Source organism: Rhipicephalus sanguineus, chromosome 4 (genome assembly GCF_013339695.2).
Source record: "Rhipicephalus sanguineus isolate Rsan-2018 chromosome 4, BIME_Rsan_1.4, whole genome shotgun sequence".
Classification (NCBI taxonomy): Eukaryota; Metazoa; Arthropoda; class Arachnida; order Ixodida; family Ixodidae; genus Rhipicephalus; species Rhipicephalus sanguineus.
Window position 1 is genome coordinate 162,286,857 of NC_051179.1, and position 23,073 is coordinate 162,309,929.

General features: G+C 50.3%; 1 protein-coding gene across 1 annotated transcript in view; it reads right to left on the minus strand.

Moving 5' to 3' along the window:
• Nucleotides 1-19,359: 19,359 nt before the first annotated feature.
• Nucleotides 19,360-23,073, minus strand: part of LOC119390868 (monocarboxylate transporter 9) — a 43,812-nt gene continuing 40,098 nt past the window's right edge. The window contains exon 6 of the mRNA XM_037658577.2: nt 19,360-20,262. Within this exon, the coding sequence (XP_037514505.1) occupies nt 20,084-20,262 (179 nt within the window). The 3' untranslated portion in view covers nt 19,360-20,083. The remainder of the gene's footprint in view (nt 20,263-23,073) is intronic.

Genomic DNA, 23,073 nt, shown 5'->3' on the forward strand with positions numbered 1-23,073 from the left:
CTACCCGCTTACGTCCTGGAGCTCTTGAGGTCGTCTCCTTAGCTCGGTATATATACCAAAACTGGCATAGGAGGACACGCACGAATATATGGCAAACACGATTCGGCGGTCATGACAAGGAAAAACTCACAGGGTCCCTTATGGATTCACTTAACACGACTCGAAGACGAAAGCATGTTTTTCTTCTTCTCAGTCGTTGTATTGATCCTGCCCCACCACCCTCCGAAAGCTTTGGGCACCTAGCGTGGTTTTGCATTGCCTCCAGGATCGGAGGCAGAGCTCATTTTGTTTTGCACGGCCTCCGAGATCTGAAGATCCGAGATCCGAGATCATGTGAAGTCTGCGGGTGCAGCGAAACAGTCGCGCACCTTCTTTGTGAGTGCACTCGCTTCAATTCCGAAAGAGCGGCCCTCTCAGCCGCACTAGGCCAGCTGGACAACCGCCCTCTCACGGAGAAGAAAATCCTAGGGCCCTGGCCTACCCGGTCTTCAGCACGAGCCGCTCTGAAGGCGTTGTTGCGGTTTCTCCAAGCAACCAGACTAAATGTCAAACTGTGACTGATGGAAGAAAATGACTGATGGAAGAAAAATGACTGATGTTGCTGTGTAGTACTTGGACTGCTGTTATGACTTCGTTTTGTTTGTTTGTTTTTTATTGTTGTTGTTGTATTTTGTCGCGTGCTGTCGTCACAAACTCTTCTTCTTCTCTTTCATTCTTTTACATCCCCTTTCCCCTTCCCACGTGCAGGGTAGCAAACCGGAGACTGCTTCTGGTTAACCTCCCTGTCTTTCCTTTCTCCCTTTTTCTCTCTCTCTCCGAGATCTGACCACTTTTTGATCAAGCTACGATATCATGTGATGACGACATCATGTGATGCCACGTCACATGTTTGACGTCACGCCAAAATTTGTGACGTCATGATGACGTCACAAAAGTTGGTAATCTGTGGTGCCATGGCGGCATGCGTTGACGTCATCATATGATGATGTTTTCTTGCCTCACTCATCCGCCACGCCGCCGGAGGACGACGGTCAAATTCCGCTGTGGATGAGGCATTTCAGGATTTCGTCTCAATAGAGAGCTTGAGAATTGAGGCCGCAAGAAGCTTGGGGACCCAAGAAGCTTGCGAGCCGCCAGGGCGCATGCGCAGAACCTAAGCCACTCTTGGGCTCTTGCGCTCGCGTTAACCCGAGACTTAAAAATTGAAAACTAGCGTGGGGCCCCAAGGCGTCTTGGGTCATCAGCGTGAAGACACAGACGCAGCGCGGGCGACGGCGCAGTATGGCCCGCGTCTCGCATGATTTTAAATTTCGTCACGCGTGGCGCTCCGTGCGCTTGACTCAACGCTGCGTGCGTTGGCCCAATTCTGAAACTCTGCTGATCATCCGAACGCGAAAGCAGGCTGTTCAACGCAGTTTGGGAGCCCAGCGTCTTGGGTCGCCAGTTCTTAAACTCTAATAACGTGACTGCCCTGTGGCGTATGTCATGAAATTCTTTCCACCGGGCAGGTGCTAGGGTGTCCCCCCGAATCCCCCAGCGGCTTCAACTCCTCAGGACCGATGAATAAAGTTCTTGACTGACTGACTGACTGACTGACTGACTGACTGACCGGTCACGTGCGGCACATACCCGCATACCGAGGCCCGTGGTCTGCAGGTATGTGTCATACATGATTGACAGTCTTTTAAAGACGATAGTCTTTCTTGGGGAACTTAAACGCAGAAATTTTGGTCTGTCTTTCTGTTTGTCGGCACGTCCCTCGATTCAGCCACTCGGCCAAAGTTGAACCACTTGCCCAAGGGCCAGCCGTCTTGAACTGGTACGGCTGTTCATACTTGTGAACGTTGTCGATCAAAAAGTAAATGTCATGCATATCTGATGTGCAACGTCACTAGGTAAGTATTAGGTGGCGTGTTCCTTTAATAGAAAATGCATACATACGTAATTTTAAGGACCCTAGTTTCTTAAGCTGCGCTGAAAATGCATAAGAATGGAAGCTTGAGCGAGTTGGTATGCGTTCATCTTTGTTGAAAATGGGACTGCGCTTAAATTTGCCTTCCTCCGTGCCCTTCGCACGAGCTCATTGTTGTGTTTCGGTTTCGGTTCTGTATTGCACTGTACGAATTCCATGGGTTGGTGTTGAAAAACTTTAGGTTTAAGAAGGCCAAGAAGGTGAAAAAAATATTTAAAAAATGAAAAAGCAGCGTTGTGGGCGGCCTACAGGCTGCCGGTTGTGGGCGCCGCTCTGGCGTTCCTGTTTTAACCAGGCGATGTGTAAATAAAAGAGTGTGTGGAGAGTACTCGTTGAGTGCGGACGTTTCTCTGCAAAGGTCTTCGCCTGCTGCTGCGCCAGGACTACCAGCACGCAACACAGCACTCATGTTTCCCGACGTATTGCCAGATGGCGTCCATATCTCACACAGCGCCTCTTCTATCGTCTTTACACGACATTTGCAGCGAAGCACGCAGATACGCGGCCAATGTTTACCCAACCAGATTTCGGAACATTTAAAGCGACAACGTGAAGGAGCCCGTTTCACTGGAAATGTGGTGACGGTGTTGGCGTCATCGAAGGGCGAAGTATCCTGATGGAAGCAAAGAATAGAAACCATGGCTCGAGCGAGGATAGAACCCAGTCATTCGGCATTACAGCCCAGTATTCTGCCAAAGAGCAATGCCAGTACTTTAAACTGCTTCGGAAAAGAGGCCCTGTGCAGTCGTCATGTCAGGACAAGGCCAGATATCGTGCCAGTGTTCGTTATTTGCTTTTATATCAATTTAATGAACATTAGATATACGGCTCCGCAAGCTATGCTCAAGAGCAGCGCGAGTAGCTTACGACCGCTACTTATGATATGTACAGAGTCGTCCACATTTAAGCTGAACACCTCATTAGTATTCAAGACCTCACTGAAGCTGTTGTTTAATACATAATTCGGAAAATCATTACTGTGTTTGTCGACACCATGATTAGACGTTCTATAACGGGCATTGCACTCGTGAAGTATAAGAAACGTTCTAGTTTTACCAGTTTGAATACTAATGAGGTGTTCAGCTTAGATGTGGTCGACCCTGTACATACATCATCGCGCCGTAGCGTGCCCTTCGTGGCTATGAAACTGTTCTAATGCAGAGCGCCGGCCTCGCGTCCACGTGGTTACATCCGGCCATGAGCTTCCCTTTACTCGCCAGTGTACTCGTCCTGCTGGTAAGCGCGCGATATGCGCACAACTGCTACATTTACACGAAGACGACGATAAACCTCGTAACGTATGGCTCGAAGCAATAAAACATGGCTGATCGCTCTGTCGCAGGAATCGGTACAACACGACAGCGAAACGTGCCTTGACATAGTTGAGCGATTGTTGGGCATTCTTTGGCCCTAACGGCGAAGGAATGAATATTATTCGCAATGCCCACGAACTATAGGTGGCGCGCTGTGCGATTCAATATGGTGCCAGAGGAGAGTCAACCCGTTTGTTAGCATAGGAACAGATAGGACGTGCGGACGCACGGCCTGTGCCACTTTCACCGGATGAGGTTATAGCAACAGCGCCGAGCGAGCGTGCTCAAGGCTCGAAGTACACGTTGACGTCGTGTACTGTTTCTGGTGCTCGCTCCGAATGCGTCCGCTGAACTCGAGTTACAGCCAGCGCATCCCTGAACTTGGCCGATCGTCTCTGTTTACGCGCCAAGCACGTGCGTTGGGAACACAGCGGCCGCACCTAAAACACGGCAGTCGCCTCATCCCTGCTGCCTTGTTCGCCTCGCAACGCTCTAGCTTAAATATGTACAAGTTCGTATTGTAGACACGCCTTTGTTTCTGTTTACTCGTGAATACACCATATCAACACGCGTACAACGACCACGACGTCTACAAATTGGTGACCTCGGACTATCGAAATTTTTACAATCCTTTTCCTGACTGCGACGACAATGCAAACCACCGGCGACTCCAGACAAGCAGACCCCGATCCTGCAGCGACGCAAGCAGTCTCCGCTGTTTCTTTTCGGTTTCCGCAATTCTGGCCTGCTGATCCGTCTCTCTGGCTGGCGCTAGCAAACATCCAGTTTGTCACGGCCTGGGTAACGGCTCCCCACCACGTGGTGTCTGCGCTTCCACCGGAAATCGCCAGCGAAATCGGAGACCTCATTCGCGCCCCACCGGAGACGAACCCCTATGGGAAGTTGTCGGCCGAGCTCCTGAAGCGCACTTCGTCTTCAGAGAGGCAGCGTCTCCAACAGCTGCTTTCTGCTGAACAACTAGGTGACCGTAAGCCTTCACAGCTTCGCGCCGTCTTCAGCAGCTTCTTGGTGACAAGGCCACCTCGTTTGATCAGGACCTGCTCCGAGAGCTCTTCCTACAGCGCCTACCTTCGACCGTCCGCATGGTGCTCGCCGCTGCAGCGGACTTGTCGCTGGAAAAGCTCGCGCAGCTTGCCGACTCCGTGATGGAATTCGACTGCCCAACCATGTCAGCGATCGCGACCACTTCCACCACAGGTGACGCATCTTGCCCTTCGCCACCAGACCTGCGAGTCCTACGCGACGACTTTCGCAGCCAGATCGAACAGCTATCCGCTCAAACAGCTACCCTGTCTGCGCACTCTCGATCGTCGTCACGCCGCCGCTCCTCTCCCGCCGCCGCTCATCACGTTCTCCGCATCGCGGCGAGTGTTGGTATCACCGGACCTTCGGTGTAGCCGCCCGAAAGTGCTCATATCCCCTGCACTTTCTCGGGAAACGCTCCGACTCACCACTAGAAGCGGCGAGTGGTGGCGGTCCAGCAAGCAGCTGCTTGTTCTTCGTTTTGGACAAAGCCTCTGGGGTCCGTTTCCTCGCGCACACGGGAGCCGAAGTTAGCGTTGTTCCAGCCTCACCTGCATTCCCGAAGAATCGCCAATATGCAGTTACGCTGCAAGCCGCCAAGACCACCATCACGACTTACGGTGAGCGCGCGCTCACGCTGAACATTGGACTTCGTCCCGTTTTCCGTTGGGTTTTGCTCGTAGCGGACGTGTCTTACCTAGATCTCGGAGCGGACTTCATTCGTCGTTTCGACCTGCCCGTGGACATCTCCCGCAGGTACCTTGTCGATGCTAAAACACACCTAACGGTGCCAGGCATAGCGTCAACAACCGGCATCACCGGAGTTCTCAACAAGCCACCTTCGTCGGTGTACGAACAGTTACTCGACGACTTTCCAAGCTTGCTTCGCCCGTCCAATTTTCTGCGCCCTGTCAAGCACGATGTTACCCACCAAATTATTACCTCAGGGCCATCTGTCTATGGTCGTTCACGACGCCTCGCACCCGATCGACTCAGGGTTGCCCAAGCTGAATTTGATCACAAGCTCGAGCTTGGCATTGTGCGACCTTCATCACGTCCTTGGGCTTCTCCCGCTACACATGGTGCCCAAGAAGTCCCCAGGTGTCTGGCGACCCTGCGGCGACTACCGCGCTTTGAACAACGCCACCGTTCCTGATTGCTACCCACTGCTTAACATCGTGTACTTCACAGCACCAATGCATGGAGCAACCATCTTTTCGAAGATTTACCTGGCCAAGGCATATCATCAGATACCTGTCGAACCCTCGGACATTTCCAAGACTGCTGTCGTAACACCTTTCGGCCTTTTTTAATATCTGCGGATGCCCTTCGGGATCCGTAACGCCACTCAAACGTTCCAGCGGTATGTAGACACAGTCACCCGAGGCCTGCCGTTCTGCTTTGCGTACGTCGATGATCTGCTCATCTTTAGCCGCAACGCAGACGAACACCTTTCCCATCTTCGACAGCTCTTCGAACGCCTTGCCGAGTACGGCCTCATCGTCAACAAAACCAAGTGTACTTTCGGCGTGCCTGAACTTGACTTTCTCGGACACGACGTTGATTGTCATGGAATCCGGCCACTTCCTTCCAAAGTGCAAGTTGTTCGAGACTTCCAAAAGCCAACTGCTTTGCGTCAACTGCGCGAGTTGCTGGGAGTCTGGGACTGCTCAATTTCTATGGGCGTTTCATTCCCCGCTGTGCTGACCTGATTAGGCCCCTTACTGACTTGCTCCAGGGTAAGAAGAAGAAGTGTGCTGCCATTGGTCTGATAATGCATCAAGCTCCTTTGAGGCAGTTAAGAGAGAGCTCGCAGACGCCACCTTGCTTGTTCACCCAACACCAGACGCTCCACTCTGCCTCATGACCGACGCGTCGTATGTGGCAGTTGGAGCCGCCTTACAACAGTTCGTTCACAGATCGTGGCAGCCGTTGGCATTCTTCTCGAGCAAGTTCTCACCCACAGAAAGCCGCTACATCACTTTCGGACGTGAACTCCTTGCTGCTTATATGGGTGTGCGCCACTTCAGGCATTTCCTTGAAGCCCGATGTTTTTTCATCGCCACGGATCACAAGCCGTTGACGTTTGCTATCAAGTTGGCAAGCAGCAAGTTTTCGCCCCGTGAGAGTCGTCACCTCGCTTGCATCGCGGAATTCACAACCGATGTCCGGCATGTACAAGGATCTGCGAATGCTGCAGCCGATGCGCTCTCTCGCCTGACAGCTTTCGTATCTTGCGCCACAGCGCCGGAAACTGTCGACTCAGCGCCCAAGCGTCCGCGCAAGCACAAGACGAAAAAATCGCTAAACTTCGCCTATCCCCAGGGACACTCGAGTTTCGTGAAGTTACCCTTCCATCCTGCACCATTCCTATCTCTGAAGGAAAGAAGATTACTCTTAAGGGCTCGTTTTTCTTTGTTAGACACAATACTAATGAGAACTAACAGACAGTAATGCCAAGGAAAGTATAGGGGGTGTTATTTGTAGTAATTAGAATATAAATGTGAAGAAAGTAAAGTGGACGAAAAGATAACCTGCCGCCGGCAGGGACCGAACCTGCGACCTTCGAATAACGCGTCCGATGCTCTACCACTGAGCTACGGCGGCGGTCATCTCCCCGTCCACTTTATGGGGTATATATGTGGATTGAAACTTAGGAGTGTCAGTCAGCGCCAGTCGCAGCCATGGCGGCGAGTGTGGAACACTCTTTTTTTTGCCTTTTTGGCGTCACGTAGCACGTGATCTATTTACGAGCAGGCAACTGACCAATAATCCCTCGCATACTACCTGAAGGCATCATGTCTGCCAGAACGAGACCCTCGCTATGAATGAAGGAAAGAAGATTACTCTTAAGGGCTCGTTTTTCTTTGTTAGACACAATACTAATGAGAACTAACAGACAGTAATGCCAAGGAAAGTATAGGGGGTGTTATTTGTAGTAATTAGAATATAAATGTGAAGAAAGTAAAGTGGACGAAAAGATAACCTGCCGCCGGCATTCCTATCTACCATTCCTATCTCGTGCGACATGTCTACCGGGAACCCTCGACCAGTTGTTCCGAGCGATTTCCGTCGCGCTGTTTTTGGCTCCTTGCATACCCTCTCTCATCCTGGCATCTGCGCTACTCAACATCTTATATCCCAGCGTTTTGTCTGGCCGGGAATCAACAAAGACGTTCGCGCTTGGACCCGTAGTTGTTTGGAGTGCCAGCACTGCAGTCCAAGGTTTATCGTCATACGTACGGCTCCTCCGTACGGCTCCTTCGCACGGCCTTCGGAGCGTTTCGGTAAAGTTAATCTGGACATCCTGGGACCATGGCCTCCATAGGATGGAAACACCTACCTGCTGACAGCATTGACCGTTTTACTCGGTGGCTAGAGGCGTTTCCCATTCCCGACATAAGAAACAAAACGAACCGCTAAAGCTTTTGTATCGGGTTGGGTGTAACGCTGTGGCGTTCCCTACACAATCACTACTGATCGCGGTCGACACTTCGAGTCTGCTCTTTTCAAGCAGCTTATCGTTTTGCTGGGAAGTTCGGGGATTCACACAACTGCATACCACCCCAAGGCTAACGGCATCGTCGAGTGTTTTCACTGGACACTGAAAGCATCCTTGAAGGCGCAACCAGACACGGTCAACTGGACAGTTTCCCTGCCACTTGTTTTGCTTAGCCTTAGGACGATGTTAAAGCAAGACATCTAGTGTATGCCTGCCGACCTGACCTATGGTTTACCGCTCCGCCTTTCTGGATAATTTTTCGATGCTTCAACTACCTCGCCTTGCCCTGCCCCAACCGAGTATGTGGTGCAGCTGTGCTCCGCTATGCGCAGTCTTTCTGCCCCACAAACTCGCGTAAAACACCGTGTTTCTACCTACATCTCTCCTGGCTTGGAAACGGTGACACACGTGTTTGTACGCCTCGACGCAGCCCGAAAGCCTTTGCAGCGCCCTTACGATATACCTTACCGCGTCATCAAGCGCCATGAAAAGCTCTACAGGCTTGATTTGAACGGTCGTCATGATACCGTGTCTATCAACCGCCTTCAAGCAGCGATCCTCGAGGACCCACTGCCCCGTGGTATTCCAAATTGCGCCCCACCTTCCGCCTCCGTTTCCACCACTTCATCGCACTTTTCACCCCCTCCCACCGCTGCAACCAGAGAGCGTCGCTCTGTATCGTTCAGGCTCCCTCCTTCCTGCGGGCTCCTTCACTAGCGGGGGGCCTATATAGCAACAGCGCCGAGCGAGCGTGCTCAATGCTCGAAGTACACGTTGACACCGTGTAGTGTGTACTGTGCTGGCGCCGAATGCGTCCGGTGAACTCGAGTTATAGATTAGAGGGAAAGAGCGCGAAAGACGAAAGATCAGGCAGAGAACTCTGCCTAGTCTTTCGTCTTTCGCGCGGTTTCCCACCAATATGTCGTACCAACTCGCCCAAGCAACCACTTTAGTCTAGTTACAGCCAGCGCATCCCTGACTTTGGCCGATTGTCACTGTTTACGCGCCAAGCACGTGCGTTGGGAACACAGCGGCCGCGCCCATGTTACGGCAGTCGCCTCGTCGCTGCTTCCTTGTTCGTCTCGCAACGTTTTTGCCTAAATATATATAAGCTCGTATTGTAGACGTGCCTTTGTTTCTGTTTCCTCGTGAATACGCAATATCATCACGCGAACAACACCCAGGACGTCTACAAGGTCATGAACCGCACTGAAATGGATGAGACCAAGATACTTGCCGTGTGATGAGGTTTATTGGAGTAATGAAGTTGCAACGAGGTCGCAACGAAAAAGGACCGTACGGCAACGCAGTGCAAGGCTGACGGAGGCGGTACAGGCTCTCGTGCAATCCGAGCGCGGGTCGTCTTTTCGTCCTCTTTCACAGGCGCATCCTCGTTCGTGCATCTGCTCCACTACAATACCCCCGGGGTGAAGCGTAGCCATCCTGGCGACTCATGGAGTACGTAGAATGAGGGGGTCGTAGTAGGGCTTGAGACGGTCGATGTGTACAGTCTCGCGCCCTCGACAGCGCAAATCTGGCGACTGTGTGAGGGGCTCGACGATGTAGTTCACTGGCGAGGTGGCATCAATGACACGGTACGGACCATGGTACCGCGCCAGAAGTTTAGAGGAAAGGCCAGGGACGTGGGGGGGTACCCAAAGCCAAACAAGGGAGCCAGCAGGAAACGTAGGAGCTGGGTGACGAACGTCGTCATGATGCGTCTTTTGTCGACCTTGAGCTTCCGCTGTAAGGGAACGAGCCAACTGACGGCAGTCTTCGGCGTATCTGGCGACTTCAGAAACTGGAGTGCACTCAGAGGCATCAGGGCGGTACGGGAGTATGGTGTCCAGTAGGTGGGAAGGTTCGCGGCCGTACAAGAGAAAGAACGGGGAAAAGCCGGTAGTCGCTTGCGTCGCGGTGTTGTAAGCGAACGTAACAAAAGGTAGTACAGTGTCCCAGTTGGTGTGGTCGGAGGAGATATACATCCTCAACATGTCGCCGAGTGTGCGGTTGAACCGCTCGGTGAGACCATTTGTCTGTGGATGGTAGGCGGTGGATTTCCGGTGAATGACGTTGCATTCAGCGAGGAGGGCTTGGATGACCTCTGACAAGAACACGCGACCCCTGTCACTGAGTAGTTCCCGCGGAGCACCATGGCGTAGAATGAAGCTGCGGAGAATGAAAAGTGCAACTTTGCGGGCGGTCGCTGCCGGGAGAGCTGCAGTCTCAGCGTAGCGCGTGAGATGATCGACGCCGACAATAATCCACCGGTTTCCAGAGCCACTATACGGGAGGGGGCCGTAGAGGTCGATACCCACGCGGTCAAATGGGCGAGCCGGGCACGGGAGCGGCTGCAACGTGCCAGTAAGGTGTCGCGGAGGTGTCTTGCTTTGTTGGCATGTAGGGCAAGACTGAACGTATTTCTGCACAAAGCGATACATTCCTCGCCAGTAATATCGCTGACGCAGCCTTTCGTAGGTTTTCAAGACGCCGCCGTGAGCACTTTGGGGATCTGCATGGAAATTCGAGCAGATGTCAGAGCGCATATGACTAGGGACAGCAAGGAGCCACTTCCGACCACCTGGCATGTAGTTGCGGCGGTACAGAATGTTGTCTCGCACGGAAAAGTGGACTGCTTGACGGCGTAGCGCTCTCGTCGAAGGGACAGCAGACGGATCGGCAAGGTAGTCGAGCAACAAGGCAAGGTATGCGTCTTTACGCTGCTCCGAAAGCATGTCAGTGGTGTCGAGTGGTGACCAGGTGTTAGAGAGGGGTGACAGAGAAGCCACATCTGGTGTTATTGGCGAGCGGGAGAGTGCATCAGCATCCGCATGCTTGCGACCGGAACGATATACGACACGAATGTCGTATTCCTGCAATCGAAGTGCCCAACGGCCCAGGCGTCCCGACGGGTCTTTCAAGGTGGAAAGCCAACAGAGAGCGTGGTGGTCTGTAACCACGTCGAAAGGACGGCCGTAAAGGTACGGGCGAAACTTCGTCAATGCCCAGATTATCGCCAAGCACTCCTTCTCTGTCACGGAGTAGTTCAATTCAGCCTTCTTGAGAGCACGACTTGCATAAGCGACAACGTATTCACCTTTGGTGCCTTTCCGTTGTGCCAAAACTGCACCAAGACCGACGCCACTTGCATCGGTGTGAATTTCTGTGGGAGCAGTGGGGTCGTAGTGACGAAGGATAGGTGGTGAGGTCAACAGGCGGCGCAACTGGCGAAATGCGTCATCACATGCAGGTGACCATGCAGAGATACCTTTGCTGTTGGCAAGCAGACTCGTCAAAGGTGCGATGATGGACGCGAAGTTGCGCACGAAGCGGCGAAAATAGGAGCAGAGGCCGACAAAACTTCTGAGGGCTTTCATCGATGTGGGCTTTGGGAATTCGGCGACAGCTCGAAGCTTATCGGGATCCGGAAGAACGCCGTCTTTTGAGATGACATGTCCCAAGATGGTTAGTTTCCGTGCTGCGAAGTGGCACTTCTTGGTGTTAAGTTGTAGGCCCGCAGAAGTTAGACACGTGAGAATTTCGTGCAGACGAGCAAGGTGTGTCGGGAAATCTGCTGAAAAGACTACTATGTCGTCCAGGTAACACAAGCAAGTCTTCCACTTGTGGCCTCGAAGGATGGTATCGATCATGCGCTCAAATGTTGCAGGCGCGTTGCAGAGCCCAAATGGCATGACATTGAACTCATATAGGCCATCGGGCGTTACAAAGGCTGTTTTAGGGCGATCACACTCAGCCATGGGCACCTGCCAATACCCAGAACGCAGATCCAAGGATGTAAAGTACTCGGCGCCTTGTAAACAGTCAAGAGCATCGTCTATTCGCGGTAGCGGGTAGACGTCTTTTTTCGTAATCTTGTTTAAGCGGCGATAGTCAAAGCAAAATCGAATGGTGCCATCTTTCTTCTTGACCAATACCACAGGTGATGACCAAGGACTTTGAGAAGGCTGTATCACTCCACGTTGAAGCATGTCATCCACTTGCTCCGTAATGACGCGGCGCTCTTCGGCGGAAACGCGGTAAGGCCGCTGTCGCAGGGGCGAGTGGGAGCCGGTGTCGATAGTATGACTGATAGTCGTGGTGCGGCCTAACGAAGGTTGTTGACAGTCGAAAGAAGAGATAAACTTGTTAAGGAGATCAACAAGTTGGCGGCGATGAGAGGGGGAGAGGTTTGCGTCAATGGCGTTGTCGAACGCTGACGAACTTGATGGCTGAGATGCGGGAGTGATTGTGGCGATGTGACAACATGTGGTGTCATCGGGAAGATCAAGATCCTCGATGTGGTCGACAGGTTGTACGGATCCTAAACTTTCACCATGGAGTAAGGCAATGGGGTAGTTGCAGTGGTTTGTAATCAGCATTACGGTTGACCCAGACGCAATTGTGAGAATGGCAAATGGGAGAACGATGCCCTTGCGTTCAGTAAACAATGGAGATGGCGTAAACACGACGGTGGCGTCAGGTTGAGCAGTACACGAAAGGGTAACAGGGACTGAAGCTTCCGGAGGCAAGGTGGTGTCGGCATCAACGATTAGTTTGCAGGGAAGGAGAGAACGGTCGGGAGATGAAAATTCACATGTTGACACAAGGGACACTTCCGCACGTGAACAATCGATGATAGCGTCATGACGTGAAAGGAAATCCCAACCCAGGATGACGTCATGAGAGCAAGATCGCAGGACAAAAAATTCGACGATGTACATAATGTCTTGGATGACGACGCGCGCCGTACACACAGCTGAGGGATGAATGCGTTGCGCGCTAGCCGTGGACAGCACCATGCCAGAGAGAGATGTTGTCACTTTCTTGAGCCTCCGACAAAAGTTCGCGTTCATCACAGAAACGGCGGCCCCGGTATCTACAAGTGCTAGTGCGGCGACTCCCTCAACTTCGACATCAATAACGTTTTGCGGCGAAAATGGAGGCCTTGAGAATTGCGCACAAGTTGCAGTTCTTGCCTCCGGAACTGCACTGATTAGTTTCCCTCATCAGAAGGTGGGCGACGACGCATAGGCGATGGCGACCGGCGACGAGGAGAAGGGAAACGAGCACTTGCTGAGCGGCGATCCGAGTCGGAGTGCCTCTGCTCGGATGCAGATGTGGTGGCATGTTGCGGCGCGTAGGTAGGAGTGCCGAAGGAGGCGTACGCAGGTGTGGGACGGCGGCGGCAGACGCGCGCAATATGGCCAGCGATACCACACGCGAAGCAGATAGGGCGGTTGTCATGAGTGCGCCACGCATCTGATGGACGGAAGAAGTGTGGTGGGGGCCTGTAAACTGGAGGTGAGGCGGGATTGGGTGGTGCCGATAAGGAGCTTGGATGCGGTGGGGGCCGCGCGACCACAGCTGCGTAGCTGAGAGGTTGAGATGGAGCAGGCGGTGCGTAGTCGGAACTCGAGAGGCGGGACGGCATGGAAGTGCGCGGGTAAGGGGCCGGAACTGCAGGGAGGGCGCCACAAATTTCGGTGCGTATGGCCTGCTGCAGTGTCGGAGGCAGGCTTGCGGTGGATGAGTCGCTATGAGGTAGCAGGGAGAGCTGTCGGGCCACTTCCTCTCTGATGAAGTCCTTGATCTGGTTGGTAAGTGTGCCCTGGCAAACGTTGCCGTTTGCGACTGCGACGGCCGAGATCGAATCTGGTGATGGGAGACTTTGCCGGGCGATGGAACGCTGACGACGCAATTCGTCAAAACTCTGGCACAGGCTGACGAGGACTTCCACAGTGGTCGGGCTTTTCGCCAGCAACATCTGGAATGCGCCATCTTCGATACCCTAGAGGATGTGCCTGATCTTCTCGTCTTCCGGCATAGATGGGTTAACCCGCCTGCATAGGTCTAGCACATCCTCAATGTAACTGGGAAATGTCTCTCCAGGCTGCTGCGCTCGGTGGCGTAGACGCTGGTCAGCGCGGAGCTTGCGGACCTCTGGTCGGCCAAATGCTTCAGTTACGAGGGTCTTGAAGGCTGACCAGTTGGCGATGGCGGATTCGCGGTTGGTAAACCAAAGTTTAGCGACGTCAGCCAAGTAAAAGATAACGTAGCCAAGCTTAGAGGCGTCGTCCCACTTGTTGCTGGCACTTACGCGTTCGTATAAGGAGAGCCAGTCTTCGACGTCGTGCTCACCACTTCCGCTGAAGATGGGCGGGTCTCGTTGACGGGTAGAGCCGGGGCAGGGGGACGGGGCAGCCGGTGGTGCTGGCTGGAGGTGGTGGAGGTTGCTGAGATCCCCAAACAGACCTGGAGCTCCGCTCTCGCAAGTTGGCCGAAAGACCACCGGACAACATGACTGACGCAGTCACTACCCAGCACCTCCACCAAATGTGATGAGGTTTATTGGAGTAATGAAGTTGCAACGAGGTCGCAACGAAAAAGGACCGTACGGCAACGCAGTGCAAGGCTGACGGAGGCGGTACAGGCTCTCGTGCAATCCGAGCGCGGGTCGTCTTTTCGTCCTCTTTCACAGGCGCATCCTCGTTCGTGCATCTGCTCCACTACAGCCGAAACAATGGAAAGTGCGAAATGCTCGCTACATGACTATTTTTCGCGGTGTTAGAGGTTATTGTTTGGCTCCGTTACCGCGCATCAATGATACTTTACGAAATTCTGTGCGCGCTATAGAAAACATATGAATTGAACGGCACTCCAAGTATACGTACCGTGCCTGCGTGTCGGATTTGCCGTAGTCATAGGCCACTAGCGAGTAACGCCATCGTTGCTGCACACGACCGCATGTTTAGCGTGACGATGGTTTCTAAGCATGGTGCTCCGTCATCATTACTCGTGTGGTGAGAAACGCGGAGTGCACAGTTCACTTCTCTCGGATGCTACAGGCTTGACGAGCACCACGAAACGAATGCACACGCAAGCTTTTCGCAACGTCGAACAATTCTGAAGAACGAAGCCATTCTTACGGTAATGGTGAAGTTAATTTGGCAACTCAGAGGCGCAGCTTGTGGACACAATTGCACGTTTCGCTTCCGCTCGTCGAGCTTGTTGGCAGCGTGCGGCCAAAACATTTGCGCCACGTACATCGGATCAGAAAAATTATGCTTTCATTTTGATCTCAACACTGTTGTACATCATGTGCAGTCAAAGGGACCTACAATTGTGAAAATCTTGCCGTACAGATGGTTAACCAGGAAAGCACGTTAAAGAGAATCGCTGCTGCAGCATCTTCATCGACGATGTCGCTATCGGTGATTTCACAACCTTCACTATCCAGTGAAAAGTCCTCGTCGTCAAGGTGCAGGCTCTCTTTGAACATCACGGTCAAAATCAATCTAAAGAATTTCCTCCGACGAGAACTGCCTCGCCTTCTCCACGTTCCAGGCTCAGAAAACGCATTTCGTGCAGTGTGCTGCCACCAGTCAACAAAGTAACAAACATGCAGTGCAGCGCTGACTATGAAAGCAACACACGGGTGAATTGGACGACGTTGAGAGCGGGGCTGCCGATCAAATTTCGCCAGCTGGGGTCCACTAATGTAGATATACACATAGTCAATCAATCAATCAATCAATCAATCAATCAATCAATCAATCAATCAATCAATCAATCAATCAATCACGTTTAATAACCGCCGGAATGCATCAGCTCAGGATAAGATTGAGCCCGCAACGCTCAGGATAAGATTCAGCCAAGCCGAGCTCGGCGGCCCGTTCGGTGTATCCCCTACTTATTACGAAGGCCCTGATATTATTCAGCTACAGAAGAGGACATCGCGAGCTCACGCGACACACCGCGTATAATGTTATGGGTTTCATACACAATAAAAACACGGACGGATATTATATACAGGCGAAATAGCGCGAGCGTCGACACAAAGAGAGAGACACTAACATTTCACTAACCTACGTGGCCACAGAAAACTTCGCGGAGCTCTAATGTGTACGCTGTGCGCAATCATTGGCAGCACGACTTGCCCAGGGTGCTTCACCACGTATTTTTACGAAAACTTCGCCTCTCGAAACATGCAAAGTCGTAGCGTTTCTTCCCAACCAACGCGTTGATAATTGGGCTAGCACAGCCGAACTAGGGGCGGTGTCGCTGTCTGTGATCGGTCAAGGGAAGTACTGCCTAATGACCGTGACCTCTAAGATTAGTTTAGGAATCACGGCGAAACTAAAGAGCAGACTCGACGCGTGTAGCGTTTACCTTCACGTTTATAGCCCGGCCGTGGTGTAATCTTTTTGTTAACACTTTAACATACCGTTTCTCTAACATACCGTTCGTCCCCCTTTAGTGTGCTCATTTTGTTGGTGCGCTGTTAATTTCAAGTATGGTCCAATGAGTGGCGCTCTTCTGGCTGTCACACCATTTTTAACACGAAAGTGTTTTATGCCGGGGTCCACCAAGACTTTCATGACGTATTTCCGTCACGGAAGGATGTCAGCAAATTGAACACCATCAGATGGCAAAGAAAAAAAGACTATATGAAAGAGTTACGGGAGTCGAATACATGACCTCTCGGTCCGCGACGACGGCTGGAGGGCGTTTAGCCCACTGAGCTACCGCCAAACACATTACGGAGGCTACATGAACGCGCCTTTTATCTTTCACACTTTCCTCTCACACTGCTCTTGGATTGATGGATGGATGCTATGAGCGTCCTCTTTATAACGGGTCTGTGACATCTGTGCCACCAGTCTAAAAAAAAGAAAAAAAAAACGCGCCGTTGCTACGACCGCCCCATTCGGCGCGTTTCCAATACAGGTTTACTTTCTTCAACGCTTTAACACACCGTGAGGTGGCAGCTTTAGGGCAAGCCTGGTAGGGAGCCTATATGTCCGGCCATGTAGGCTCCCTAAAGCCTGGCTGTCGCACTGCGTTCCCCGCTCACCCTTTGAGAAGTAACGGCCAGGATAGAGGGAAGACGCGACGCGCGTAGCGTTTCTCTTCGCATTTCACGACGCTTTGAAGGAGTGCATACAGAGTACCAGTGTTTATTATGCGCTTGTTGATGCCGTCTTTGCGCGGGATTCACTATATGCAGTGTCCACGTTAAGAACTTCAGCTACCGCAATGGTTAAATCATGATCATGGGCGTTAGTCGTCGGTACAGAGAGATGCCACTAGGCGTCAACGTGAGTTAGATGCGTCTACATCAAGTGGTGCTATATCTGCCAAACAAAAGTAGACACTGTACAGGCTCTCATGTACAAATGCACTTCGGTAGTTTCGATAGCTTCGGAACTTTCGGTGCAGCGGGAAGCAGAACGCCTTCCCGCGTTCACGGTTTCAAGCTATACTCGGCGACAACTTTCTGTGGCAATGAAGGGAAAACTACAGAACCACAATCAACGTATCCTACCGCTAATGAATGTAGTCCCACAATTGCGTCCGTATTTTCTGCGTGAGATATATAAAATACTCCTTAATTTTCTAGATGTCGCTTTTTGAGATGGAACGCAGCGCACACAAGCGAGATATTTGTATTTCTTTTACTTAATGCGTGGTCACTTTGCGTTTTTGCGTTCCTGAAAATGCCGCGCCTTTTACCCGCACCTTAGACGCTAAGCAGCGTCTAAGGTGCGGGTAAAAGGTGCGGGCAAAGGTGCTAAGCAGCGTCTAAGCAGCGTCGAGCGTTTGCGTCGAGACGCGTGCCAGACCGGACTGCTTCGCGTAGCAGTACATGTGCAGACACTCCGCTCCCGTAGCTTTCCCTTTATTGCCACAGAATGTTGTCCCCGAATATAGGAACTATGCATCTTGCCTTCCTGAACCGCTGTGCGTTATATGCAAAAGGACAGGTGTAGGTTACCCTATTACTTGGGAGCGCACACCTTGGCGTTTCTCTCCTCAAATGGCGACACTTTGAATGAGTGCATATCGAGTACCAGTGTTACGTGATCGCTGATGCCATCTTTGCGCGGGATTTTCGTGATCACATTCGCTAACGATCACAATCGTGATCTTTGGTGTTAATCGTCAGGATAGAGATGTGCCACTCGGCGTCAACGTGGGTGCATCCACGTCCAACGTTGCCATAGCTGCCAAACGCCAATAAACATTACGCATGCTCTCATACATTAATGTACAATAGGCAATCAGTATGGAATAAGGGTCATTTCACTAGTACTAATGACAAATTATTTACGTCATTGGTATCAATTGACAGCAATCAATCATGTCTCCTCTAGCCAATAACGTTTCCTGAAGCCGATTAAATGTTCACAACCAGAGTAGCGCAAGGCTCGATACTCGGGCCAGCATTATTCCTGCTTTATATCATTGATATAGCGGATATAGGTATTAAAGAAGACATCGTAATGTATGCAGATCTCACCAACGTATTTTTCACGGCAAAAGATATCAGCTCACTAGAAGCAATGACGAGTTCCTAACTAATAGAATTATGTATATGGCAACATCAGAATAAGTTATAGTTAAGTGCCCATACGATACAGTACTTATTATTCACACTGCTAAACAAGCTGGATGCAGGGGATATAGTAATTAATTATGGGCCCACACACATTACACAAACAACGGAAGAGAACTCTTGAGTGATTCTATGAAAACAGGACATGAAATAGATACATTTTACACTTGACGGAAGAGATGGCCAAAACGAGCAGAGCATGATCATCAAGCCTTGAAGGAAACTTGAAGGCGATCCCGAATATTCTGTAAGTATATATCACACTCACAACAAAATTCGTCATCAGCTGTAACAAGCAGAGCCAAACGAACGTGCGCTTGGGTGAAAAACAGATTCGCCTGTTTAGTATGCTTGAAAACTTGTTTGTATGAAATTCGGCTACCACACTTTTCTTTCTTACTCATATTTAAAGGAAAATGTATGTAATACTAATACCAATAATAAGAGCAAGAAAAATAATATATATACATATGAAGTTTATTCACAAACTACACAAAACCGTGACACTTTGAAGGTTCTCTGCATGACTAGAGCGCCGGATGGCGTTGATCACATTTGCAGACTCCAGCGTTCAGATCTCACCACATTATGAACAAAACGTAGCGTAGTAAGTCAGCAATTGCAAGTATATTACCGCAAAGAATGAAATGTGACGCAAAAACGTGGTACAAGCACCACGAAGGCGTTTTAACAAGACATCTTATACAGCTTTATTACAAGATATAATGCCGACATTTCGAAACACACCTGACAACAGAGAAGTGCTTATCAGGTGTAACTCTAGAAGAAAGTTAAAACACTCCTGATGCAGAGTGAGGCCAGCAACAAATCCGCTACTGTAAAGGGCACGAAGCTCATAAAGGAAACTGCCTGATACCCTACAAAATGCATGACGACAATGACTGTCGAAATTTCGATAGAATGAGAAATTTTTCATGTACATCGAGTTTGTCAGTCCTGTATAACAGAAATTTCACAGACAGGACGCACAGTCTTCGCAACCTCCCAAAGAGGCGGTCGTGGAGGCGCACAGGCAAGGAGAGAGGTGAACAGTCATATATATATATATATATATATATATATATATATATATATATATATATATATATATAATGTGCGTCTGTGTATTGCAGAGATGCGTGTTGTGTCCTTTGTTTGCTTTGCATTTGTCTTCACTTCTTCCTAGCAACTATGCTATGTTCACATATGCCAAAAAGTAGTACTACCACCTCTTACTGTTGACCAGGTTAACAGCTCCTTTGTTCCTTATCTGTATTTTATATATTTTGTCGGTTTTAATTACGCATAGCCATGTAAGCATTGCTGTTGTTACGCCCAGCGCGAGCAGGACCATGTCTGAAGGGCAACCACCGCCTTTCGTCCGGAGCTGCGGACAAAGCCGTCATTGTCAAAATTATAATTACATAGTACCAATGCAAAAGAAGCGTAGCGACAGACAATAGATAGATAGATAGATAGATAGATAGATAGATAGATAGATAGATAGATAGATAGATAGATAGATAGATAGATAGATAGATAGATAGATAGATAGATAGATAGATAGATAGATAGATAGATAGAGGGGACGTGGGCGGAAGGATAGGCGGACGGGCCCACCGACCTAGAGACAAAGGCAACCATGGGCAACAGACATACTCGCGCGCAAGCGATTTAATCCCAAAGTTGTGAAAGCTTGCATGCACAAGAAGAAAGGTCGCAGAACTGGCTCTTCACTCTCCTCTTTTAACGCTGCCAACACAATCTCCTAATTATTTTAGCTTTCTGTGATGCCACCTTCGCGTTACCCTTTAGTGTTCCTTGTCAACCGTTGCCTGTGTCACGATATTTTAGATTCACATGTGTGTGATTTCCACTCCATTCTCGGCTACTGCACACTCCTTCGACATCTTCTTTCTTTCTTGTCTAACTTCTAGCAGGAAAACCAGACTCCACGTAAGAGCAGCCAGCACTGTAAGCGATCCACAGATGAGAAAGAGAACGTCGTAGGCGCCTTTTCTGTCCCTGAAGTAGCCTGCGAGTGAACATAGAGCAGAAGTTCTTATGTGAATGGAAGATACATTGGCACAAAATATATCTATACGGAGAATGTATATCCCTATTGGCACAAGCTATATCTATACGGTGAAACTGCGACTTTGTGCTTTTCTTTCGCGGGCAGGGGGTGGGGAGGGTTAGGGTTAAGGTCTGCGCGTCTGTATTGGATGACGATGGCCACAATACAGGTGACAATTGCGGTCTCCATTTCTCGCAAAAATTTGCGCAAGTGAGAAAATTTTGAAGCAGGTCGGGCATTTTGGCGCAGCGTGGCGCATTTCAACAAATTTCACGGTTTTGGCTCAGCTTGCGCAAAAATAAGGAATTGTATCAAATTGGCGCTATTGGCGCAGCTGTTGCAGGCCTGCTATATTTATGGAATTGCTTGTAATTACCCCAGAGAGTTGGAATAATTCTAGTAATTTTCATCATTATCTGTTTGCTTATTTTTTTTCTTTATTTCTTAAGATGAGATGATTGTCTTGATGTTTGGCTGAAAAAAAAATTCACCATAGATTACAATGCTGCGTAATGCGATTTCTGAGCGCAGCTTCGTGTTGTGGCACTGCAAACTTTGTTTGATATTTTGGCTTTCCGCAAGGTATTGACTACGCCATAAATAATATTTTTCTGAAGTATACGCAAGCACCCACTACGCCATTATTCATCTTTCTGTGGATAAGCGAGGTACCCGCTACACATCTGTAAGGTATTATGTGCACTTTGTTGACGCTGGATGTGGCTGATGACAATGAAGAATTAAGGCTGAGCACTTTGCAGTCAGTGGGAAGCATTAAAGCACACCCTAGTTGCACAGTTAGCATTGTGTGGTAGATGGATGGATGAATAACTTTATTGAGGTGTGATGACTGGTTGTTATTTTACTCTTCTGCCACTCTATATTACATAGGTTAACGCGCTTTCTTGCGCGACATGTTGCCTGTGTAGGATCTTGCCAATTAGTTTCAAGCACCAGCGTGGCTCTGTGGTAGGATACTAGGCTGCCACGCAGAGGGTTCGGGTTCAAGTCCCATTCGATCCTGTGTATTTTTTCTAATTTCATTTTTTCATGTCTATCGGTTACGCCACCGACGGCGACGCCCCTCAACGCAGGAACGGGCGCCTACGAGCTGCTCTCTAAAAGTGACATTATACAGTAGGTTGACCGGGTATCTAGCCATATGGTGTGCGCAGGAAGCCCCGAGGTAGGCGAAACTCGAGGTATCTTTGACCTCTGATGACACGCCCATTTGAACGAAGTAGTAGTATGAAAAAGATAACATTCAGCCCTCGGCGTGCGCCTCGTTGCAGTGGTTGCGGTGAAACGCTACGTCGCGTCAACGGCGGTCAACGATGCAGCGGTGGCGTCCCCATGGTACCGGCTTTTTCTTCCATTTGTTCTTCATTGTTCTTCATTACGCTGAGTGCGGGATTGCACTGTGTAAGAGAAGTGTCAGGAATGTTTACTAGTATAATTTTATGTGCAGTGTTCGCAGTCTATACACATGCGAAAGTGCTTAATTAGAACGCGAAATATTATTTACCATATCTTGCACTGTGTTAGATTTTGCATTGTACCGCGTTGGAACGCTATGGCTGTCCAATAAGCTACACGCGGCGGCGGCGCTGGTAAATAAAATCAACACAGCTAGAAGGCACGAAGATATCATTGTGGAACTGAAATATCGCCTCAGCTTCTTGAGGAGATTTCCTTCTGCGTCAGTATTTGTTCTATGCATGGAATATAACCGCAAGGTTTCCCAGCGATTGCATTCATAAACGGCACCGTACAAAGCGCAAACATTTACACGGCAATGCTGTAGAAACCACCTGGTAACAAAGGCACTTCTATAAGTATACCCTGATGATTCTCCTAACTTGTTTTATTTCGTTGCAAAGATAAGTTAGATTTCCCTTTTACGCAGCGTGTTTTGGTAGCGCTTGACGTAGCAGCCCTAGTCAATGTGCCCTTGAAAGCTGCCCATGCCGTATAAGTGGGCAATGACGCTAATCATCCATCCTTTCAAGCGCCTGGATCGCACCAGGCATCAGTCGTATGCGTGAGTCATCGCACAGCCAAAGCGCCGAATTATTTTAAATGCGAATGCATTTTTTAATCGGGCTATGTGAGGCGTCTGGCGTTGTCCGCACGCCGGCAGGTGTTATCTCTCCGCTCTCACTCCATCTCCCATAGCAACAGCTGCGGGCGCGCGCTCGCTTATCCTCGCCCCTAGCAACCGGGGCATGTGGTGCGAGAGAGTGTAGGAGAGGGTAGGTGCACTGCTTCTCCGCTCCTTCTCTCGCCATTCGCTCTCTCTCCTCCCTGCGCCCCACTCTCCCGTCCGCTCGCGCCTCACTCTCGACCGTTCGCTGGCTGGACGCCTCTCAAGAACATCCGGAAATGTGTGCTCGAGACGCCGCTGTGAAACGCCAACGCCAAGCCGAGAACGCTGGCGCCCCACTCTCCCGTCCGCTCGCGCCTCACTCTCGACCGTTCGCTGGCTGGGCGCCTCTCAAGGCGATGGCAGAAGTTGGTGAAGGCGAATGTCTGACGGCAACGGTACCCTCTCTCGGCGCAAGAAATGCATTCGCATTTTCTCACGATTCCCTTCGGGGAGGTGGGGCCATTTTTTTGTCAGTGTAGTCACTACTTTTCATCTGCCACTTGAAAAGCTTGCATGAGCTGCTGCTGATGCCGCAACCACCATGACAATCCCGAGTCTGCTCCTATCTATCTATCTATCTATCTATCTATCTATCTATCTATCTATCTATCTATCTATCTATC